The 22,817-nt window shown below is 47.7% G+C and overlaps 1 protein-coding gene across 5 annotated transcripts in view; it reads left to right on the top strand.

The window, feature by feature from the left end:
• The first annotated feature begins 6 nt into the window (after window positions 1–6).
• MFHAS1 (multifunctional ROCO family signaling regulator 1) overlaps window positions 7–22,817 on the top strand; it is a 100,388-nt gene continuing 77,577 nt past the window's right edge. For all 5 annotated transcript variants that reach the window (XM_040490138.1, XM_040490139.1, XM_040490141.1 and 2 more), the window contains exon 1: window positions 7–3,182. In XM_040490138.1, the coding sequence (XP_040346072.1) occupies window positions 185–3,182 (2,998 nt within the window). In that variant the 5' untranslated portion in view covers window positions 7–184. The remainder of the gene's footprint in view (window positions 3,183–22,817) is intronic.

The raw sequence follows: 22,817 nt of genomic DNA, 5'->3' as shown, positions 1-22,817 counted from the left end.
CGCCGCCGCCGCCCCCCAGCTGCGGGCGCCCCGCCGCTGGCTGCGGGTGGGCTGTCAGCCGCCGGTCGCCGAGGGCTGGTGGGAAGGGAGGGGCGAGAGGGCCCGGGAGACTGGCGCCCGCCCGGGCGCAGCGCGGCATGTAGCTGCGGGCGCCGGCGCGAGGGTGTCGGCCCGGGGCCCCGCCATGGCTGGGAAGGACAGTGGGAACCTGAAGACGGTGAGGCTGTGGCGGGACGCCGCCCTGCGCGCCAGGAAGCTGCGGAGCAACCTGCGCCAGCTCACCCTCAGCGCGGCCGGGGGCTGCCCTGGGGCCGGCGCCGAGCAGCTCGACTCTCCCGACGCCCCGCAGCTCGTGCTGCCGGCCAACATCGGGGACATTGAGGTGCTGAACCTGGGGAACAACGGCCTGGAGGAGGTGCCCGACGGGCTGGGCTCGGCGCTGGGCAGCCTGCGCGTCCTGGTCCTGCGCAGGAACCGCTTCGCCCGGCTGCCCCCGGCCGTGGCTGAGTTGGGCCACCACCTCACCGAGCTGGACGTGAGCCACAACCGGCTGACCGCCCTGGGCGCGGAGGTGGTGAGTGCCCTGCGGGAGCTGCGCAAGCTCAACCTCAGCCACAACCAGCTGCCCGCCCTGCCGGCCCAGCTGGGGGCCCTTGCCCACCTGGAGGAGCTGGACGTCAGCTTTAACCGGCTGGCGCACCTGCCCGACTCCCTCTCCTGCCTCTTCCGCCTGCGCACCCTCGACGTGGACCACAACCAGCTCACTGCTTTCCCGCGGCAGCTGCTGCAGCTGGCGGCCCTGGAGGAGCTGGACGTGTCCAGCAACCGGCTGCGGGGCCTACCTGAGGATATCAGTGCCCTGCGTGCCCTCAAGATCCTCTGGCTGAGCGGGGCCGAGCTTGGCACCCTGCCCAGCGGCTTCTGCGAGCTGGCCAGCCTGGAGAGCCTCATGCTGGACAACAACGGGCTGCAGGCTCTGCCCGCCCAGTTCAGCCGCCTGCAGCGACTCAAAATGCTCAACCTCTCCTCCAACCTCTTCGAGGAGTTCCCTGCCGCGTTGCTGCCCCTGGCTGGGCTGGAGGAGCTCTACCTTAGCCGCAACCAGCTCACCTCCGTGCCATCCCTCATCTCGGGCCTGGGCCGGCTGCTCACCCTCTGGCTGGATAACAACCGGATCCGCTACCTGCCCGACTCCATTGTGGAGCTGACCGGCCTGGAGGAGCTGGTGCTGCAAGGGAACCAGATCGCAGTGCTGCCGGACAACTTTGGCCAGCTCTCGAGGGTGGGCCTGTGGAAGATCAAGGACAACCCGCTGATCCAGCCCCCCTACGAGGTCTGTATGAAGGGGATCCCCTACATCGCAGCCTACCAGAAGGAGCTGGCTCATTCACAGCCGGCCGTGCAGCCCCGCCTCAAGCTGCTTCTGATGGGCCACAAGGCTGCGGGGAAGACCCTTCTCCGCCACTGCCTCACGGAGGAGAGAGTGGACGGAAACCAAGGAGGAGGGGACAAGGAAAAGAGCTACCCGCCTGCGGCTCCTTCTGTGAGCAAAGGCATCGAGGTGACCAGTTGGACGGCCGACGCTTCGCGGGGGCTGCGGTTCATTGTGTACGACTTAGCCGGGGATGAAAGTTACGAGGTGATCCAGCCCTTCTTCCTCTCCCCAGGAGCCCTTTATGTGCTGGTGGTGAACCTGGCCACCTACGAGCCGCCCCGCTTTCCCACCACCGTGGGCTCCTTCTTGCACCGGGTGGGGGCCCGCGTGCCTCACGCCGTGGTGTGCATCGTGGGCACGCACGCAGACTTGTGTGGGGAGCGGGAGCTGGAGGAGAAGTGCCTGGACATTCACCGCCAGATCGCCCTGCAGGAGAAGCACGACGCCGAGGGGCTGAGCCGGTTGGCTCGGGTGGTGGACGAGGCCCTGGCCCGGGACTTCGAGCTGCGCTCTGCCAGCCCCCACGCAGCCTACTACGGGGTTTCCGACAAGAACCTTCGGCGGCGCAAGGCCCACTTTCAGTACCTGCTCAACCACCGGCTGCAGATCCTCTCCCCGGTGTTGCCCGTTAGCTGCAGGGACCCTCGCCAGTTACAGCGCCTTCGGGACAAACTGCTCTCGGTCGCCGAGCACAGGGAAATCTTCCCCAATTTACACAGAGTGCTGCCTCGGTCCTGGCAGGTGCTGGAGGAACTGCATTTCCAGCCGCCCCAGGCGCAACGACTGTGGCTGAGCTGGTGGGACTCCGCTCGCCTGGGCCTGCAGGCGGGGCTGACCGAGGACCGGCTGCAGAGCGCCCTTTCCTACCTGCACGAGAGCGGCAAGCTGCTCTACTTCGAGGACAGCCCAGCCCTCAAGGAGCACGTCTTCCACAACCTCACCCGCCTCATCGACATCCTCAATGTCTTCTTCCAGCGGGATCCTTCCTTGCTGCTGCACAAGCTGCTTCTGGGGACCAGCGGCGAGGGTGAGGGCGAGGGGGAAAGTTCCCCACCGGCGGCGGCGCCCACCCCGGGCCAGGAACTGCTCCGGACCACCCAGCTCCATCACTATGTGGAGGGCTTTCTGCTTCATGGGCTCCTGCCAGCCCATGTCATTCGGTTGCTGCTGAAGCCTCATGTCCAGGCCCAGCAGGACTTTCAGCTGCTGCTGGAGCTGCTGGAGAAGATGGGACTCTGTTACTGCCTCAATAAACCCAAGGGCAAGCCTTTGAATGGGTCCACGGCCTGGTACAAGTTCCCATGCTATGTGCAGAATGACGTGCCCCACGCAGAGGCCTGGATCAACGGGACCAACCTGGCCGGACAGTCTTTTGTGGCCGAGCAGCTGCAGATTGAATACAGTTTTCCCTTTACCTTCCCGCCCGGGTTGTTTGCACGCTACAGCGTCCAGATCAACAGCCACGTGGTACACAGATCGGATGGTAAACTTCAGATCTTTGCATATAGAGGGAAGGTTCCTGTGGTGGTCAGTTACAGACCTGCCAAGGGGGTCTTGCAGCCAGACACTCTGTCCATTGCCAGCCATGCCTCGTTACCAAATATATGGACGGCGTGGCAAGCCATAACCCCCTTGGTAGAGGAACTGAATGTCCTACTTCAGGAATGGCCTGGACTGCACTACACCGTGCACATTCTCTGTTCTAAGTGCCTTAAGAGAGGGTCGCCCAATCCACACGCTTTCCCAGGTAAGTGGAGAGAAAGACGTGGCTCTTCTGTGGGTAAGTGGAGAGAGGGATGTGGCTCTTCTGTGGTAATGTTTTAAGGTGCATTTTTTGAAGATGCCGGTGTTTCATTTGATCGACTGTTTGCTTAACGTCACAGGCGCTCCGGGAAAGTTTTTCAATGTGAATGCAGGGGGTTTTAGGGACGAGCAAAAGAGAAATACAGTCACCAGTGTCATACTCTCCTAATGAAAAGACCCAGACCTCAGAAGCGGGTTCCAGGCCCACTGTTGGATTTTGGATCTCCTTTTCCCTTTTCCCAATTCAGCCTGCCTTCCATGGAAGGAATTTCAGGTGGGTTGAACAGAAGACGGATAGCTTCATGCTGAGCCCTGGCTTATTGTGCATATTAGACACATCTCTACGGGGTGCTCGCGGCTTGAGATGTCATTGTCATCATCTTTGGTTTAAATTCAGCGTAATCATAAAGTAAAAATTATCGCTCACTTTTCTTGGGAAATTCTAGAGAAGAATGTTTTGTAAATGGGGTGAATGATGGTTTAGTAAAGACAAAAATTTCAGTCTGTAATGCATGACTAAGTCCTGGGATCACTGTTGCCCAGCACACTCTAAGGCATGGAAGATAGATTACTGAAATCTCTGAGGGGAGTTTCCTCGGGTATTTCCTGCCAGTTTTGTGCTTTAGAGATGTCTAAAGGTTTGGTTTTTGCTAAGCGTTAGAGCTTTTTGGAAATACTTTGTGAGAGATGGAAGGGACAAAAGGCTGACAAGAGTTTTATGGTTTTTTGTTTTTTTTTTTTTTTCCTTTTTCTCTTTTGGGGACTGTTTTGCAATAGACGTTTTTCTGTTTTACTTTTTTAAAGCATTGTAGGTGAGTGGGAGAATTCCAGAACTGGTGGTGTGGGATTTTTTGAGCCTGGTTAATTGATACCTTGAGTCTTTAGCTGGGAATGTGTCCATTTTTCACACTGGAGCATTCTTTAAACAACTCCGGCTTTTGGGGAGCAGGTATGGTTAACAGCATTCCGGGCGTCGTAGGGACAAGCCCAGTGACAGCATCATGGCCAGTTTCCCCCCCTCAGTCTCCACCCCCAGGGTACATTGAGCTGTGATGAAATGGAAGACCGCCTGCCATTCTGATCTTTGTCCTAGTCTGAATGCAGCTCCTAATAGTGTCAGGAAGCAATCGGACACCAATATTTCCAAAGGTAACCTCTTCCTGCTGCCCTAGATCTAGGCTGAGTTTAATTCTTCAGCCTGAAAAAAGCCACCGTATTCAGTTACCACCAGTCAATTGAGCTGTCCATTCGGAATGATTATCTGGTGTCATGTCATTGTCCGTGACTCTTCAGTTTGTTTTATATTTGCCTTGGTGCCTTCCTCATGAAAGCAAACACTTCTTTATTGTGTTACTGGATTGAAGAAAGTGGTTACGAGTTACATAGTCACAGAGTAGCTCATTGAAGGAGCTGCCCAAAGCTGATTCATAATCCAAAGATGAAGCGTTAATAAATCTGTTCCTATCAACAAAGGGGAAGACACAGGTTATTGGACAAGCAAAGCTCCGGGCAGGGGAGTTCCAGGAAATTTGAGGAGTAAACCACGAGGCCAGAATTTTTTCTTTTTTTTCTAACCTCAGATCTCCATTTTTTATTTTTAACAGTCATAAATTCCACAAGCAAAGCACGTACCGTGTGCCAGGCTACGGAAACCGAGAGCCCCTTCTCTTGCTATTGTTTGCCTGTGCGTCTTTCAAAGGAGGCACACCTGGTTTGCGATGTAGGCCGTAAGGAGAAGATGATTTTCTCAATGTAGAAAACAAATAAATGGTTGAAAACCATCGGATTGTATTATATATCGAGTAAGAGTAAATCATGAGTTGGTTTTGTGCTAGAGATTACGCACGTCTGGCTTATACATGGTCTGAGAACTAAGTTAATCTTTTTCGCTTCATTTAGGATTGTATTTCTTTGAAAAGTAGCAAAGGGCACAGAGTAGTGGGAAAAAATGCTTATGGGTACATTCATGACATTTAGAAGACAGAGAAGTAACCGTATGGTGACAGATGTTAAACTAGACTTACTGCGGCTATCATTTTGCAAGGCACGCAAACACTGAATTGTTACGTTGTTTACCTAAAACTAATACCGTGCGTTAAATACACCTCTAAGTAAATAAATAAGTAAGTAAATAAAAGAAGATGGGAAGAAACCCATTTTCCTCTTTCAGATTCTTCCGTGACAGCACTCATTTGATACTATTTGTTAACAATTCTGAAAGACTTGGGAAGAGCTGAGATAATAAGTAACTAGAAGGCAATGTAGGAACAGAATTATAATGTTGGGTGCTCAGTTAGGGCATACGGTTAAAAATACGTTTGAGCCCCTAGGTTTTATTGAAATATATTTTAACTCAGCAGAAACTTTCTTTAATCTACTGGCAGCCCTCGAGTCTCTTTAAGAAGTCGTTTTGCTGGGGCGCCTGGGTGGCGCAGTCGGTTAAGCGTCCGACTTCAGCCAGGTCACGATCTCGCGGTCTGCGAGTTCGAGCCCCGCGTCGGGCTCTGGCCTGATGGCTCAGAGCCTGGAGCCTGTTTCCGATTCTGTGTCTCCCTCTCTCTCTGCCCCTCCCCCGTTCATGCTCTGTCTCTCTCTGTCCCAAAAATAAATAAACGTTGAAAAAAAAAATTTTTTTTAAAGAAGTCGTTTTGCATTTTAGAGAAGCTAAAACAATTTGTTACTTAGTTTTACGTTCAGTTAAAGTGTCAAACTCCCCTGGAAAGTCTTAACAATTTTAGATAGGGTGGTGTGAAATTGAAGGAGAATGTTTTGTGGACCGTTTGCTTGTACGTGTGTGAGGCAATTTTAAGTGGTTAGTTTTTAAAATCAGTACTTTTTAATTCAAATGACTTGATCAAAAATCTGTCAGAGGAATTTGAGACCCATCAGAATGAAGTTTAGTGGGGAAAAAAAGTCATTTATTGTTTTCAGTGGTGAAAGACTGGATTTTTAATTTTTTCAACTTTAGGACATTAAAATAAGTAGTAAATTACTGTCTCCCTTGATTTTATACAGAAGAAATGTAAAGTTGCACTACGATCTCTTAAAGTTTATTTTGGCGGGGGGAGGGGGGGGGAGTCTGTTTTGGCCCTGTTCAATGTCAGTAGGGCATTGCATTTTCTGGCCTGAGCTGCACCAATGTCATTGACCTAGAGAGACATAATGCTGGATTTCTCTTTTCTGATTTTAGTTTACAAAAGAAATGTGATGTTTTGGAAAATCCTCAGCCAACAACCACTTGGCTTTAAAAGTTCTAGTGAAAAAAAGATCCACTTATGTTGTTAGAGAGATTACCTATGTATCTTATTTAAGACGAAAGCATTGGGGCACCTGGGTGGCTCAGTTGAGCGTCTGACTTCGCAACAGGTCACTATCTCACGGCTCCTGAGTTCGAGCCCCGCGTCGGGCTCTGTGCTGACAGCTCAGGGCCTGGAGCCTGCTTCCGATTCTGTGTCTCCCTTTCTCTCTGCCCCTCCCCTGCATACGCTCTGTGTCTTTCTCTCCCTCAAAAATAAATAAACATTAAAAAAATTTTTTTAATTAAAAAAGACAAAAGTGTTGCGTGACAAGAGATGCTTTTGGAAACTCGGATGCGGTTAGATAGATCCTAAGTGTATGGTCACGTGTTTGCCCGCTCTCACCAGGTACTGACCTGCCAGAGTCGGACAGCCAGGTTTCCTCCTCGTGACTTGGTGGGATGTTCTTGTCCTGGAGTGAAGTCTCTTCTGTGGAATATTCGTTCATGCTTTTGTTCTTTTCTACAGCATGCTATCCAAGCCAGGAGCACCGACTACTCCTTCGGTTGGATGATGCATGGCACATTGAGTAAGATGTGGAAGCCAGGCTATAGGTCTGAGCAAGACTCTAGTCCCTTGAGAGTCCGTGCAAGTGGTTGAGTGAAGGAGGTGCGTTTTTAAATTGGAAGAGTGGGCCTTCGTGAGTTGAACTTGGTGTGAATGTAGTTTTTCACTAAATATCCTGTTCTCCAAATCATTAAAGGTCCCATGTAGGAATAATTAGGAAGCAACCCAGGGCAGGAGACAGACTTCCCACATGGTCGTCTTTATATTTGGTCTGTCTCATTCAGGCAGTGACCTGATGCCTTTCTCCATCTCCTGAGTGCTTTGTGCCCCTGTTCTGTTTCTTGCACACTGTATACCTCTGAGGCATCCAGTGTATTCTGCCTTGCTCTGCTGGTGTTTCTGTATGTCACAAGATCTCTTTGATTAGGTTGTCCACTTGCTTTCTCTGAGCAGGAGACCCGCCTGAGGCTTGGTGGCTTTTTGTAAGAGCCTCTCAGATGTTTGCTGAATGATTGTTTGGTCTTTTGTGAGAAATACCTTTTTTTTTTCTTTGTTATTCACGTACTCTGTCAAATTCCCAGGTGGCCCCCGTAGTAGTGATCATCTTGCTTTGTCCTGTGTCCCAACTTCCCTCTGCCCCACAAACGTCCCTCTGGTGTTTCCATTGTGTCTGTATTACTGGTCTTTCCCTTGAATGGGCCCTTCATTGTGACCACTGAAGCAAAGGAGAATTCTTGCCTTATTATAGCTCAGTTTTAGAGTTACTGGAATCTGAGCATGACCTAGTTGTTTGGATTGAATTAGTCATTGTTTTTAATTTCACAAAGGTTATTAAATATCTTTTTAGTTTAGCTTTATTAACATTGATGCCTCTTGGCTTTTATTTTGTGAACCGTCTTCTTTGAACTCTGGAGGGCTTTGTTTCATATAAAAATCAAAACCTTAATCATTCAGTGGGAGAAAGAAATACCATGAAAAATAGAATTCAAAGACTTGAGAGGCCTTGGAGTATTCAGATTATTTTAAGTATTAGGTGCTTCTTCTTTAAACCCTAGAACAGAATCTCAGGCCCATCTCTGCACAAGTAGTTTAGAATTTCCCTAGAGAAAGTATTTTTTATTCGCGAGCAGATGTTTTATGTCATATTCTGCTGTCTGCTCGTCTTACTCCCCAGTAAACCTCTTCTTTTTGTTCTTAGTCATTTACTTCATTTTAACACGCAAAAGGTCATCTTGGGGATTAGGTGAGAGAATGCACTGAGGAAAACAGTTGTTTTCCTGTGTCTGTGGAGAAGCGAGGGAGGGGGCTTCTGTTCTATAATACAGGACAGGAGGGGTGCAGGCTGATATCGGGGTGAACATTTCTGGTTGCTTTCTCCATTCACCCATTAAGTTGCTTCACTCCGTGGAAACCTGTTTTTTTTTTTGTTTTTTGTTTTTTGTTTTTTTTCAACGTTTTTATTTATTTTTGGGACAGAGAGAGACAGAGCATGAATGGGGGAGGGGCAGGGGCAGAGAGAGAGGGAGACACAGCATCGGAAACAGGGGCTCCGAGCCATCAGCCCAGAGCCTGACGCGGGGCTCGAACTCACGGACCGCGAGATCGTGACCTGGCTGAAGTCGGACGCTTAACTGACTGCGCCACCCAGGCGCCCCCATGGAAACCTGTTTTGATTAAGGACCTGGTCATCCATCTAGTAGGATGCTGTTTTTAAAAAGCTAGGGCAGGGGCGCCTGGGTGGCGCAGTCGGTTAAGCGTCCGACTTCAGCCAGGTCACGGTCTCGCGGTCCGTGAGTTCGAGCCCCGCGTCGGGCTCTGGGCTGACGGCTCGGAGCCTGGAGCCTGTTTCCGATTCTGTGTCTCCCTCTCTCTCTGCCCCTCCCCCATTCATGCTGTGTCTCTCTCTGTCTCAAAAATAAATAAAACGTTAAAAAAAAAATTAAAAAAAAAAAAAAAAGCTAGGGCAGGTGCTGGCCTCCTCCCTCGCCCTCTCTTGGCTCCTGAGGCTTTGCAGTCCTGTGGCCCGGGGTGGAAAGGAGAGTGGCTCTGTGCTTCTGGGCTCTGTGGAGAGCACCCTAGTAGGGTCTGCTTGGGGCAGGCCCGGGCATCTTGTTGCTCTCCCTGGTTCAGCCGCTCTGATTGCAAAACCAGTTCCCGGTGGTTGTCAGGTTGACGTTTCTCTGGGGACTGGCTACCTTCACTGTAATGCGTTGGGATGGGGAAGCCCCATTTTGGCCTGCGTTCCCTAGTTATGCTCTAGCATCAAAGAAGCTGTCCCCTGATCCGTACTTGGCTTCTCACATCCGGGCAGCCGGTAGAACCCAGAGCAATCCGCAGGCGCCTCGGACAACCCCAGAACACGTATGATGACGTGTTTTCCGTAAAGACTTCCTCCCATGCAAGGTATGGCGGTACATACCATGTAAGGTATGACAGAACCACATGGCTAGGGTTCTGTCCCTTCCTCTGAGCTCTGACGTTTCCTGTGATGGCACAGCACTCCCGGACAGGGCCAGGCGCAAGGCTGAGATGGTTGAAGGTGTTCAATAGAGATTGATTACTTTTCAAGAACTCAAGAAACTCTAGTGTTCCATAATCGATTCCTTGGCGAGGTGCTTTTTTGGGTTGTTTATGATGTTCTGGGTCTTAAAGTGTGTATTTTAAGGTAAACGTATACCATTTTCCTGTGTGATGTTTCCGGCACCTGTATTCCTGCCTCCTAGCTCCTACAGGAATGGGGGAGGGGTGGGCATAGGAGCAGCTTACCGGGAGGTCAAGGTGAACAAGTGCAGCAGCCAGCTTCAGAAAGCCCTTTTCTACCCGATCTCACATTTGCTCCCGTCGAGTCAGTGAGCCCTGCCCGCCCCCCCCCAAGCGGACTGTTCCCTAACTCGCTCCTTCTGACTCACCCCCAGCCCCCCCTTGACATTGTCCTCTAGACAAAGTGTAAAAGGTGAGGAGAGTGCAGGTGTGGTGCTGGTCCAGGAAGGAAGACGTTTTCCATGGTTCATACCAGCCGTTTGCCTTCTTCCATCGGCTGTTGCCTTTTCCGTTCCGGATTAGGGGTGAGGGTTTGAGTTCCTGGAAGGCAGAAGAGTTGCTGGCTGTGACGAAGGCAGATACGTTTCTGCGTGGACTGTGCTGTGGATAAGAACTCTCAGACCCCGCTGCCCGCACGCTGGCGTGTTTGTGGAGAGGGAGGAGGAAACGTCTTTAGTTATTTTCAGTTTGGGCACAGAATGCTTGAAAACATAATTCTCGTCTTTCCTTTCTCAACATACTCTCTTAGCTGAACATTCTGATACTTCGTTTCTTAAAGAGTAAATTGGTGAAAAACCATCAGCATCCTTTTTTCCTTTAGCCTTGTATTTCCAGAAGGCAAAGAATACAAAAGGAAAAGAAGGTTCCTGAGTTTGAGCCCCGTGTGGGGCTGTCTGCAGTCAGTGCAGAGCCCGCCCTCTGTCTCCCTCTGTCTCACCCTCCCCTGCTTGTGCTTCGTGTCTCTCAAAAATAAATATTAAGAAAAAAATCCACATAACAGGAAATTAACTCCTGTTAAGTGAACAGTCCATGGCATTTAGTGCATTCACGTGGTTGTGGCCCCCACATGGGAGGTCAAGTGCTTCCGGAGGCAAGGAGCAGGTGAGGTCGCTGGCTTCCTGGGCGAATGGACTGGAAATTCTCTTGCCAGTTTCTTTGTAGCAACTTTGCTTTTAAGGCACGAATTGAGGAGAGTAGGGCTTTTTAGGCCAGGCTCTGAGATGCCACGTTGATGAACATCTAACATGGTTGCATCCGGAATCCTCTTACTTGGCGTCAGTGAGAGGAAGAAAGTAGTTCCTGGGCCTTCCGGTCTGTTCTGTGGCATTTGTGATCTCATGGGGTCTGACGATAAAGAACACATAGAAGAGGAGCGCCCCTAAGTACTGTGCAATCACGGTCTTCTGTGCAGTGCTGTTTCTCTACAGAAATTTTGAGTAGCGCTCTGGAACAATTTGCAGAACCATAGGCAGATATGAGTTAAGGAGATGGAGTAGCATGGAGACAAAAATTAGGTTATTAGCAGATTAGACGGCCAAGTGTACTGTAAGTTTATTAGCCGGATTCTGTCATTAATCACTTGAAGACCTGCTGTGTACAGAAGTCTGTACTGAAATAGGAGTTGGAGGAGAATAAAATAAGTATGTGGCCTAGGCCATGGGGAGCTGAGGTGGGATTTTGGGCTTATTTATTTATTTTGAGAGAGAGAGAGTGGGGGAGGGACAGAGAGAGGGAGAGAGTGAATCCCAAGCAGGCTCCACACTGTCAGCACAGAGCCCAACGCGGGGCTCAAACTCACAAACCGTGAGATCATGATCGGAGCCAAAACCAAGAGTCGGATGCTTAACCCACTGAGCCCCCTTGGCACCCCAGTTGATACAATTTTTGATTCTCCTGTATATGGAGTCAGACTACATATGGAGAAATTCATTTGCTGGTTTGAATCATTACTGAGAAGAAGAACCTGGCTTTTGATTTTTCCAGAAGAAAAATGTGATTGTACTGACAGAAAAATGTCCTCATACTTTGAATTTGCTTGGCAGAGAGGAGTAGGTGGAGAGTAATGCCCGAGCCATTCTCTTCAGTTGACTTCCAGTTTAGATCACTCTTTTGCAAGAAATTGCAGGCAGATCTGGAGAGGATGCTGAAGAAAGACAATGCATGGCACCCGAGGCTTTCTAAAAACTTTGAAAACAAATCTGCTTTTTTGAGGAGGAATAATGGCTCCTCATCAGGGACCTTCACATCTCTGAGTCGTTTATGGATTTGCTTCCTTTTGAGAGAGATCAAAGTGATCAGTCATTTCTGACACCAAAGATTTATGAACACCGACTCTGAAGACGGTGCAAATTAAATGGGATGCTGCTATAGTAAAAATATATGGCTGCTGCTTATACGTTTCTTTGTTGGAGGATGCTTTGTTGAGGCGGTTTTCTGTTGTCAGCATGTTAAATGTTGAGAGAATTAAAGAGTTAATTTTCTTAGATCCTCTCCACCTTTAAAATGAAGGACTTATACTAGTACCGTGTTACAGGGGTAGCGAATTTAGGGGGAGTAGAGCAAACCTCTTTCTTTACTTTTCTTCTTTTTTTTTAGGGAGAGTTTTAAAAAATAGTAATGGAAGAGAAAATAAAGTCAGAAAAATGATATTTCTTTTTTTATATAAAATTTTTTCAATGTTTATTTTTGAGAGAGAGAGAGAGAGAGAATGAGAGAACAAGCAGGGGAGGGGGAGAGAGAGAGGGAGACACAGAGTCTGAAGCAGGCTTCAGGCTCTGAGCTGTCAGCACAGAGCCTGATGCCAGGCTCGAACCCACAAACCCTGAAATCATCACCTGGCTGACATCGGTCGCTTAACTGACTGAGCCACCCAGGTGCCCCAGAAAAATTCTGTTTCTCCCGGGGTCTGTTCTTTGATTTAGCAACTTTTTTTGTTGTTTCAGTAAGATTTTTATTTTTCACGCCATAAAGGCTATCATTGTATTAATCATCACGCCAGACTTTCTAAGGGGACAAGGTCGGAAGCCCGTGAGATGTAGGCCCTCTCTTGAGCTCCCACCTGTTCTAGAGAGAGTGCTAAATGCTTCTAATGGGTGATCTCATTTAATCCTCCCAGCAACCCTGGGGGGTAGGTGTTATCACTGTCCTCATGTGCAGGTGGAGAAACTGAGGCTTAGAAAGTTAGTGACTACCCCACAGTGAGAGTGCTCTGGGGTTCAGCCCTGACCTTCCGCTCCGTCCCTCTGTCCTGCTCTGGTCCTAAGGTTAGGCTGCCGACTGCCTTCCAGCATGCACGGACCCCCCTCTTCTCCCCTCTTTCCTGGATGCCCCATCCTGTAGCACCGAGTGCTGGGCCTGTGGGGTCTGCTAATGCATGGGACCTGCCCTTGCGGAAATCAGCAGAGGTCACAGTCAGGTGCTGGGGAGAGGTGGGGTCTCAGAGAGGGGTTCCCAAAAGGACCACAGTCCAGGTGAGCGTTTAAAGGGTGATTTCCAGGGGCGCCTGGGTGGCGCAGTCGGTTAAGCGTCCGACTTCAGCCAGGTCACGATCTCGCGGTCCGTGAGTTCGAGCCCCGCGTCGGGCTCTGGGCTGGTGGCTCGGAGCCTGGAGCCTGTTTCCGATTCCGTGTCTCCCTCTCTCTCTGCCCCTCCCCCGTTCATGCTCTGTCTCTCTCTGTCCCAAAAATAAATAAAAACGTTGAAGAAAAAAAAAAATAAAGGGTGATTTCCAGTTAACCACATTGAAGGAGTGGGGGAGGGTATTTCAAATTAGAATGGGATTTAAAAAGTTGGGGGCGGAGGGTGATACAGAGTTCAGTGTGCCATGCCTGGGGGTGGGCATGTGTGCACGAAAGCACTTAGCCGTCTTATTAAGGAAGAGGCTTCTTTATTTGAGTCACACGTATGAACTGATAAGAAGTTTGCTGGTGACCATGGCTGGTCCAAATGTTAGAGTTTTGGAAGCATCGTTCCTATTCTGTGAGGCAGGGCTGTGTTCAGAGAATGGAAGAGCTTTATGGCTGGAGAATGGCAGGGTCATTTCAAATGACTTGCTCAGACTTACAATCAAGTTGTTGCTGGGCCGACAGAACACCTGTCCTGGGGATCCACGTCTGAGCGTGCCACTGGCTACTTTCTCCAGGTCTGAGAACCGGCAGGAAAAGAGAGTTGGTTATTCTAACAGCCAGATGGCCTCATGCCTCCATAATCCCTGGAAATGTATCCGAGAACACCGATTTTCCTTCCTCTTAGTCTTAACCATAACAGATTCTGCAGTAGAGGCAAATTGGGCTGTAACACAATTAGCATTTGATTGTGGACTGAATTTCAGTATCTTACCTTTGTGTTTTTTTGGGACATCACAGGCTGAAAATACTTTTATGAATTTTGCAGTAATGGAATACTGTATTCCGTGCATTTCATTTGTTTAGACACCACTCCCCACACTCTGACAGTATTTTCTCCTGTGTTTCATTGTAATCCTTCAACTTTCCTTGCCTCTTAATTGATCAGAATATACTCAGTTACATTTTAATTGGAATCCTAGGAAGTGCAAGATACTTTAAATGTTTGATTTATATTTTGTTCATATTTACTTTATATTTTGACTTGAAATACCTGAATTTCCTGTGTCATTTTAAATTTTTTTTTTAACGTTTTATTTATTTTTGAGACAGGGAGAGACAGATCATGAACAGGGGAGGGTCAGAGAGAGGGAGACACAGAATCTGAAACAGGCTCCAGGCTCTGAGCTGTCAGCACAGAGCCCGACGCGGGGCTCGAACTCACGGACCGTGAGATCATGACCTGAGCCGAAGTCGGACGCTTAACCGACTGAGCCACCCAGGCAGCCCTCCTGTGGCATTTTAAAATGGAAGCCTTGCAATATGGTGGTTAGATGCAAGGGCCCTTGAGTAGATGTCTGCTTTGGAATCCCTGTTCCCCCGCCAGTTAGCTGTGTGATTTGGGGCATCATTATAGTCTCTGTGTCACAGGGTGGTTCTGAGATTGGGTTAGTACATGTAAAATGCCTAAAACAATGCTTGACGTATGGCAAGAGCTCAATAGATGTTAGCTGCTGCTACTGTTTCTGCACTTATTCTAGAAAGCACAAGTCTAAACATATATTTGGAAATCTCATTAGCTGTGGATGAAATTCCCCTTTTTGGGGGGAAGGAGTGTAAGTATAGCACAATCCCTGTTCATAAACACTGTATGCTCTTTTGAACATGCTTTTTTCCCCTTTATTAAAACATACAGATTTGAGGGGTAAAGGGGAAAAAATTCGATATTGTGACTGATATCTAATATAATTAACACAAGTTACTCCCTTTTTAGTCCCCCTTCCTTTTTTTTAAGTTGATGTATTTATTTTAAGAGAGAGGGCGCATGTGCACAGGCATGCGTGAGAGCTGGGTAGGGGCAGAGAGAGAGAGAGACAGAGGGAGAGCGAGAATCCCAAGCAGGCTCCTTACTGTCAGCGCAGAGCTCAATTCAGGCCAGTCTCACCAGCCATGAGATCATGACCTGAGCCGAAACCAAGAGTCAGACGCTTAACCAACTGAGCCACCCAGGTGTCCCAGTTTTTCCCCCTTAATTTTCAATTTATTAAAATATGTAGCTGTAATCACACTGTATAAATAATTTAAATATTGTTTTTTTAACCTAAGTAAGCGGTCGTGAATATGGTTTCATATTATTGGTATCTACGTGATAATTACAAATGCTTTCATAACAATACATCAAGGGGATTTTTACCTTTGTTAATTTTACCACTGGACTCTTAAGTTGTTTCAAGTTTTTGTTGTTACGAGTAATTCTCCGATGACTACATTTCGAGTAATTCTCTGATGACTGTATTTCTTTATAAAAGCTCTTTCTTATTCGGGCAGTAATCCCCAGAGTGGAATCATTGAGTCAAAGGCGAGGAATGTCTAAGGTCCAGTACATGTCACACTGCTTCCCACGAGGGGCCACGGTTCATTCTCATACCTGCTGAGGACACCAGATTGATCTCACTGTACATCCTCAGTATTGGGTATCGTCTTAAAAATGCACTAACATTTGATGGAAGACAACGTCTCACTGATGGTCAAAACTTTATTTCATGAATATGAATGTTTTCCTCTCTGAATGTTGCCTAATTGTGTTGCTTCTTTTGTGAATTGTTTAATAATATCTTTCAGCATCAGCTTAGTGGTATTTTTATTTTTCTGATTTTAATCACAGTGATTTCTTATTTCTTATAATTACAGGCTTCAATTTATATGAACTCTTTATAAATGTTAAATATAATAACCTTTTGCTATCACACATAAGGTATTTATTTTCCAGCATGTTTGCCCTTTCGAGTTTAAAAAATTTCTAATGTTTTAAATTTTATTCAGCACATGTCTTGATCACTTCCTCGTGATCAAATATAATACCATTATCATTTTTCTAAGTACAGGGAAGTAACAACAGAAGGATTCACACGGGGAACCGTAATATCTCCACCTGTATAACCTCTACTGACAATCAAAAACTAATACCTGTATATGGATGTTATGTTTAGGAGCAGAATCCCATCTCTCATAACCCTAACCCTGAGTTCTCTTGGGGTTTTCTTGGAAAATCTTCCATTTTCTTGGAAAATGTTTCTTGTGAATTCTTCCAAGAAAAAGAAAGCATATGTTTGCATATGTATATGTGTGTGTGTGTATAACATATATATGACATATATATGTTACATATATTTTTTATGTTCTTTTTTTAAAAACGTTTATTTTTGAGAGAGAGAGAGTGTGTGCAAGTGGGGGAAGGGCAGAGAAAGAGGGGGACGAAGGATCTGAAGTGATCTCTGTGCTGACGGCAGAGAGCCCAGTGAGGGGCTCCAACTTACAAACGTGAGAGCATGACCTCAGCCAAAGTTGCCATTTAACCGACTGAGCCCCTCAGGCGCCCCTGCATATATTTTGACCTGAAAAAGATAATGCTACACTCATTGTTTTGCACCTTGCATTTGACCACCTAAAATTGTATTTTGGAAATGGTCTCACATGAGTAGTTTTAGACCTGTTGTATGTTTGTATATCAGTCATATTCTACCAATGGATGTCCTATATTGAAAAACCTTGGATTCTTTCAAGCTTGTTTTATAAATTTTATGCTAAGAAAATGCTTCAGTTTCCAGCATCTTGAGAAATACTCCTTTTTATTTCCTTCAGGGTTGGTAATCCAGCTCTGTGCTCAGAACACTGTTGAGATACAACTAGAAGACGACAAAACTCTGAGTCAGAATGATGGGCCTCCAAAGGGGGCTTGGAAAAAAAAAATAAAAAGGGCCTTGGGAGTTACAAAAGTTTAACTTTGTGATCTAAAATAAGGGCAGTCTTTTTAATGGACTGTTGTGATGCCTATTGGAATACCATGTTTTCAGCACTATTATGCATTTCTCAGCATCACTCGTCCATTTTATTATTATTTTTTAAGATTTTATTTTTTAAGTTCTCTCTACATGCAACATGGGGCTCGAACTTACAACTCTGAAATCAAGAGTCTCATGCTCTGTGGGCTGGGCCAGCCAGGCAGCCCTAATTCATCCATTTTAATGTGATGGCGTGTTTAGATATAGCAATACTGACAAACCTTGCATCTCTACAAATAAATTTTCCACTGGTCAAAATAAGATAGTGGTGGCAAGAATAATGCTGTGTCCATGTGAGAAATGAATACAAACATGATTGATAATGAACTGTATTTCATTGACCGAAAACATTAGTTCTCCTTTTTTTTTCTTTTTTTAAAGTTTATTTATTTTCGAGAGAAAGAGAGCGCAAAAGCATGTGTGAACAGGAGAGGGGCAGAGAGAGAGAGAGGGAGAGAGAGAATCCCAAGTAGGCTCCGTGCTGTCAGCGCAGAGCCTGATGCAGGGCTCGAACTCACAAACTGTGAGATCGTGACCTGAGCCTAGGTCAAGAGTCCGATGCTTAACCAACTAAGCCACCCTGGTGCCTCAAAAAACATTGCTTCTCCTTTCTACCTCCACTGTCACCTAAAGAAAAATATGCCTGTGCCAGTGGGACAGTTTTCATTTCTGTCCTATAACTAGTCCTAGAGTTCCAGAACATTGTATTTTCTAGACCTCAGCTTGGTTGTTATGCATAGCAAGTGTACCCTGGTTGTTTTATCCTGGTACAAGTAGGGGTTCAAACTTTCTTTTTCTTTTTTTTTTCATTTATTTATTTTTGAGAGACAGAGCACAAGTGGGCGAGGGGCAGAGATAGGAGGAGACACAGAATCCAAAGCAGGCTCCAGGCTCTGAGCTGTCAGCACAGAGCCTGATGCGGGGCTTGAACTCGTGAGCCGTGAGATCATGACCTGAGCTGTAGTCAGACGCTTAACCGACTAAGCCACCCCGGCGCCCCGGGGTTCAAACTTTTAAGAGATGATCTGAACTGTTCACTCTTCTGTGTGTGCAATGAGTAAAGAATGGTTGGGGTGACTGGGTAGCTCAGTTGGTTGAGCATCTGACTCTGGATTTTGGCACAGGATCCCAGGGTCATGGGATCAAGCCCTGTGTCAGGCTTCCTGCTCAGTATGGAGCCTCTTAAGATTCTCTCCCTCTCTCTCTCTCACTCTCTCTCCTCCTCTGTCCCTCTCCCCCTGGTCACACACACACACACACACACACACACACTCTCTCTCTGTCTCAAAAAAAGAAAAAAAATGGATAACCCCAGCACAATAAAATGTGTTTAAACTGTAAAAACAGTAAAAAATTCAATCCTGTTGGGGTTGCTTTTGCATTTAAAAGATACTTAGTTGTCTGTTTTGCTGCAAGGTAACAAAACTGGCAATCATTTTCTTAGAGACAGAAAATTTTTTTTTTTATTTAAAAAAAATTTTTTTTCAACGTTTTTATTTATTTTTGGGACAGAGAGAGACAGAGCATGAACGGGGGAGGGGCAGAGAGAGAGGGAGACACAGAATCGGAAACAGGCTCCAGGCTCCGAGCCACCAGCCCAGAGCCCGACGCGGGGCTCGAACTCACGAACCGCGAGATCGTGACCTGGCTGAAGTTGGACGCTTAACCGACTGCACCACCCAGGCGCCCCGAGACAGAAAATTTTTAACAGGGCTCATTGAAGGGTTTGGTCTTTAAAATTCTCCATCTCATACTAACTGTCCCAATCCATGCAGACGGTGTGGAGAAGAGTATGCCTACCACATTTTTCTGAGCATCTTGTTAAAAAATATGTATTTGCTGGGATGCTCTTGACCTACCTTGGCTGCACATTGGCCTGGCATTGCTGTGGGCTTGTTGCTCGTGAATTGCATGGGGAAGAATGGACAAGAGAGATACGAATTTTCCAGAAGACCACTGTAATGCCCAAACAGCTCAGCGGTCTGCTGAGAGCTGGGCCATTCTGTGCCCAGGGCACAGTAACACAAAAAGGGGATGCAAAGCCCCCTTAGGATGCATCTGTCCCTGTTGCTAAGATTGCTCACCCCCAGATGGCTGATGAGTGGCCCAACCCTCTCTAGATAGGGGCAGGTGTTCTTTTGAGTTTATTTCTTTTATTAAAGCCTCTGTGACTACGTATGCCTTTTCCCTTCCCCAAGAAAAACATATGCGTGCCCTCTGGTTACCATGTAATATAATGTGCATTCTCCCTGATTACTACATTGTTTCCACCTTTTTTTTTTTTTCCTTTGGCACAGAGAAAAGGAAAGTTCACTTATTTTCTGTTTGGTCCTTGTAGGAATTTGCCTTGGAGGCTGTTGGGCTAGGCTTTACTGCAGGCAGACAGTTGATCAGATCTGTGTTAGCCTCTCAGCTACTTTTTGAAAACCGTTCATGTTTCCAAGCATTGTCTGTGTGACAATGGTGCAGCATTTAAAGCTTACCCCAATGGCAGGGGTGACTGTGTCTTGTTGATTACCAGGGCTGTTAAAAGTCTCTCGCTGAGACAAGTAAACAAAAACCAAAACAACAACCAGGTGACCGTTTCCGGACCTGCTAGGCTGCCGTTTACCTAGCCCCAGGTGTCGTCCGTCGCCCCCCCCCCCCCCCCCCCCCAGGCCGTCCCTATGCGCAGTCCGCGAATCTTCTGATTTATTGTGCCCTTTGTGATCTGAGACACATTTGTTCATGGGGGGATTTCCCTTGAACGCAGAGCCCGCTGTAGACCAGGAGGAAGAATCAGGAATTAGAATGGGGCACATTGTTCTTTGTTAGAAAAGCATCCTGGTTCTTCATTTGTAGACAAATATTTGCTTTCGAAGAATCTGGTGCACGTTGGTGGCTTTGTTCACATCCACGCGTAAACACACGCTCCGTCACCTCCCAAGGATGCAGACACACGCGTCACCCGGATAATACAATGCTTGGAATCTGGGTGTGTGCTACTTAAAGTACGAATAGCCTCCCACCTCTGTCTCCTCCCCCCACCCCCCTTAGCTCGTTTCTGTAACGGGACAGATCTTCACCCCAAGGAGCCTACATAGCATCCTGTGGAGGGTGACGTAGGACAAGTGTCCCATTAGCTATAGCTAGAGATGAATCCTGCCAGGCAGCTTTCTTGCATTATGCCACGGCAGCATCAGAGAGAGAGGCCTTGCATCTTTCATCTTTCAAAGCCAGCAGATTAGGGAGTAAAGAAGCCCGCACCCCTGGGGAGCTGCCCTGAGCCTCAGTTTCTTCGTGGGTACACGAGGAGAAATCATCCTCACCTTCCCTTAGCATTTGTTCCTCCTCTCACAGCCTCCTTAGATGTGAGGGTTGAATGGATTCATGGACGCCAAGTATCCAGGGTAGTTTTGACACATAGTCAGTGCTTGATAAATGTTAGCCCGTGATCCCCGTTCATGGTGAGGAGCACCGAGGCATAGGGCCGCCGAGTGACTTAGCCAGACGTACACATTATGTGCCAGGGCCCAGGCTCTCCTCCTCCAGAAAATATGCCATTTGTCACCACCCTGTACTGCCTTTCAGGAAAATGCTAGCTTTCCACCTGCCAAAAATGGGTGGTTGGTTGAATGACCAATGGAATAACGTGCAAACGCGTGAGCATTCAATTCCATAGTGCTGGACGACGAACATCACCTGATGCTCTGTAATGATGCGGCTTTGGGCAGGTGATGGGGAGTCAGAGGTGATGGAGGCCCTGATCCCAGGCATCTGCAGTCTGGGCAAAGCAGACAAGCAGTATACATATGACGAACAGGCCCCAGGAGCCAGAGGAGGGCTGAGGTGGGGGAGCTCCCTGGAGCCAGGTGGGCGGGGCTGGATGCGTGAAGACAGGTCTCCAGCAGGGCAGAGGTGGTGCTAGGGGACTTTCCGACAACCACCAAGGCCACTGGAGTGTCACAGAATAGGGGTGGGGGGAAGAAGGTCAGACAAATTACTGGACTGGAGTCTGCTCTTTTACTTAAGAGTGCACATGACATGTAAATATTTTTTTAATCTTTTTTTTTTTAGAGGGAGAGACAGGGCGCAAGTGAGTGAAGGGCAGAGGGGAGGGGGGACAAGCAGGGCTCACTGGAAGCAGGGCTCAAGCTCACCCAATTGGGACTCTGACTCACAAACCGTGAGATCATGACCTGAGCCGAAGTCAGATGCTTAACTGCCTGAGCCACCCATGCCCCTGCCATGTAAATATTTTTTAGCCTGTATACCCGATTAGCTAAAATTCGTGACAGAATTCTGGGCAGCTCAATATAAAGCTATTTTTATTTGATTTGATGATTTTTCCCCTCCCTGGGGGGAGAGGGAAATATTCAAGGGCTAAACGGGGGTGTGTCAGGTTCACCTTTTGTAAGACCACTCAGGGCAGCATGGAAGATGGGCTTGAATGGCGTAAGAAAGGAGTTGGGGGGGGGGACACTCTGAGGTAAATCTAATAACAGGAAGTGATGTAGGCCCTTGGGAAGGAAGGGAACAGTCCAGGATGTTAATGAGGAGGTCTTGGGCCTCTCTGCGTGGCCCTGAGATCTTGAGATACGCCAAGTAACCTTCCTGGGCTTCTGTTTCCTGTGTGTCAGGTGGAAAGCGTATCTCCATGATTTGGATGAATGGGATGGAATAAATTTGAACCACACTGGGGCATTTGTTCTTAAAACAGAAAGCAGAAGTGATTTGATAAGATTAATTTCAACAGGACTGTTACATGTTGCTTGCTTACTTAATTGGTTTATTAGGGTTGTTTAGCCACCCTCCTGTGATGGATACCGAGCGAATCCTAGAAGATTTATGGTCTTTGGATCATGAGTAATGTCATTTGCAGAAAACTAAAGTTCCCTATTTGTTCTTGAACTTGGACGGGTTGTGTAGGAATAAGAGACTTTATAAATATCTGGGAACTTTTGCCACCTTAAAATATTGAAAGGATAAATGGGGCTGATGGCAGCTTGCTTTGCATCATGAATTATGTATGCAGCATGCCCCAGGGTTCTTTATGGCCGTGCATAACGAATCACCTTTTGTTCTAGCTTATTTTTAGTGGTGGTGCTTGTCAAAGAAGAGGTCAAAGCAAACATATTACCAAGATCTGTTTGGTCCGGGGATGATCGTCTTTTGCCATCCTCTTCTGTTATTGCTTTTGTCGGTGCTTTGTTTACTCTTTATCGAATAGGTCTGCAGTAGGGTGGGGTCTGGGGAGAGTGGGAGGAGAAGGCCCCGGTGTTGACAGCTGCGGGTCGGGCTAATGGCAGAGCACAGAGCAGGCACACCCCTTCTGGGTTCGCTGCACTTCTAACGTGGCTCTCTTCTTGCCCCCTTCTTCCTCCTCGCCGTGCCCTCTTTTATTCAGTTTTTATTTTTTAAATAAAATATGGTATATTTATTTATTTTGAGAGAGAGAGAGAAAGCGAGCGAGCGAGTGAGCGCACATGGGAGGGGCGGAGAGAGAATCCCGAGCAGGGTCCGCACTGTCCGTGCAGAGCCCCATGCGGGGCTCGAACCCACAAACTGGGAGACTGTGACCTGACCCGAAATCAAGAGTCAGATGCTTAACCAACCGAGCCACCCAGGCACCCCTCTCTGTGCCCTCTTTTAAATTCGTCAGGGCACTGGGCCCCACCAAGATCTTAATGCTCTGTGTAAAGCAGGTTGGGCCTTTACTTTTTAACCTAATAATAAATACAATAAAATGGAATAAATTATTAACACGCCCATGGTCTGTTCTCCCACTAATTTTCTCTCGACTGTAGATGCCATTAGAGAGGATGAAAAACCATGAAACACAGCAGAGAGT

Source organism: Herpailurus yagouaroundi, unplaced genomic scaffold, assembly GCF_014898765.1.
Source record: "Herpailurus yagouaroundi ecotype Mexico unplaced genomic scaffold, PumYag 181, whole genome shotgun sequence".
NCBI classification, from domain to species: domain Eukaryota; kingdom Metazoa; phylum Chordata; class Mammalia; order Carnivora; family Felidae; genus Herpailurus; species Herpailurus yagouaroundi.
This window is presented reverse-complemented; position numbering and strand designations above follow the sequence as displayed.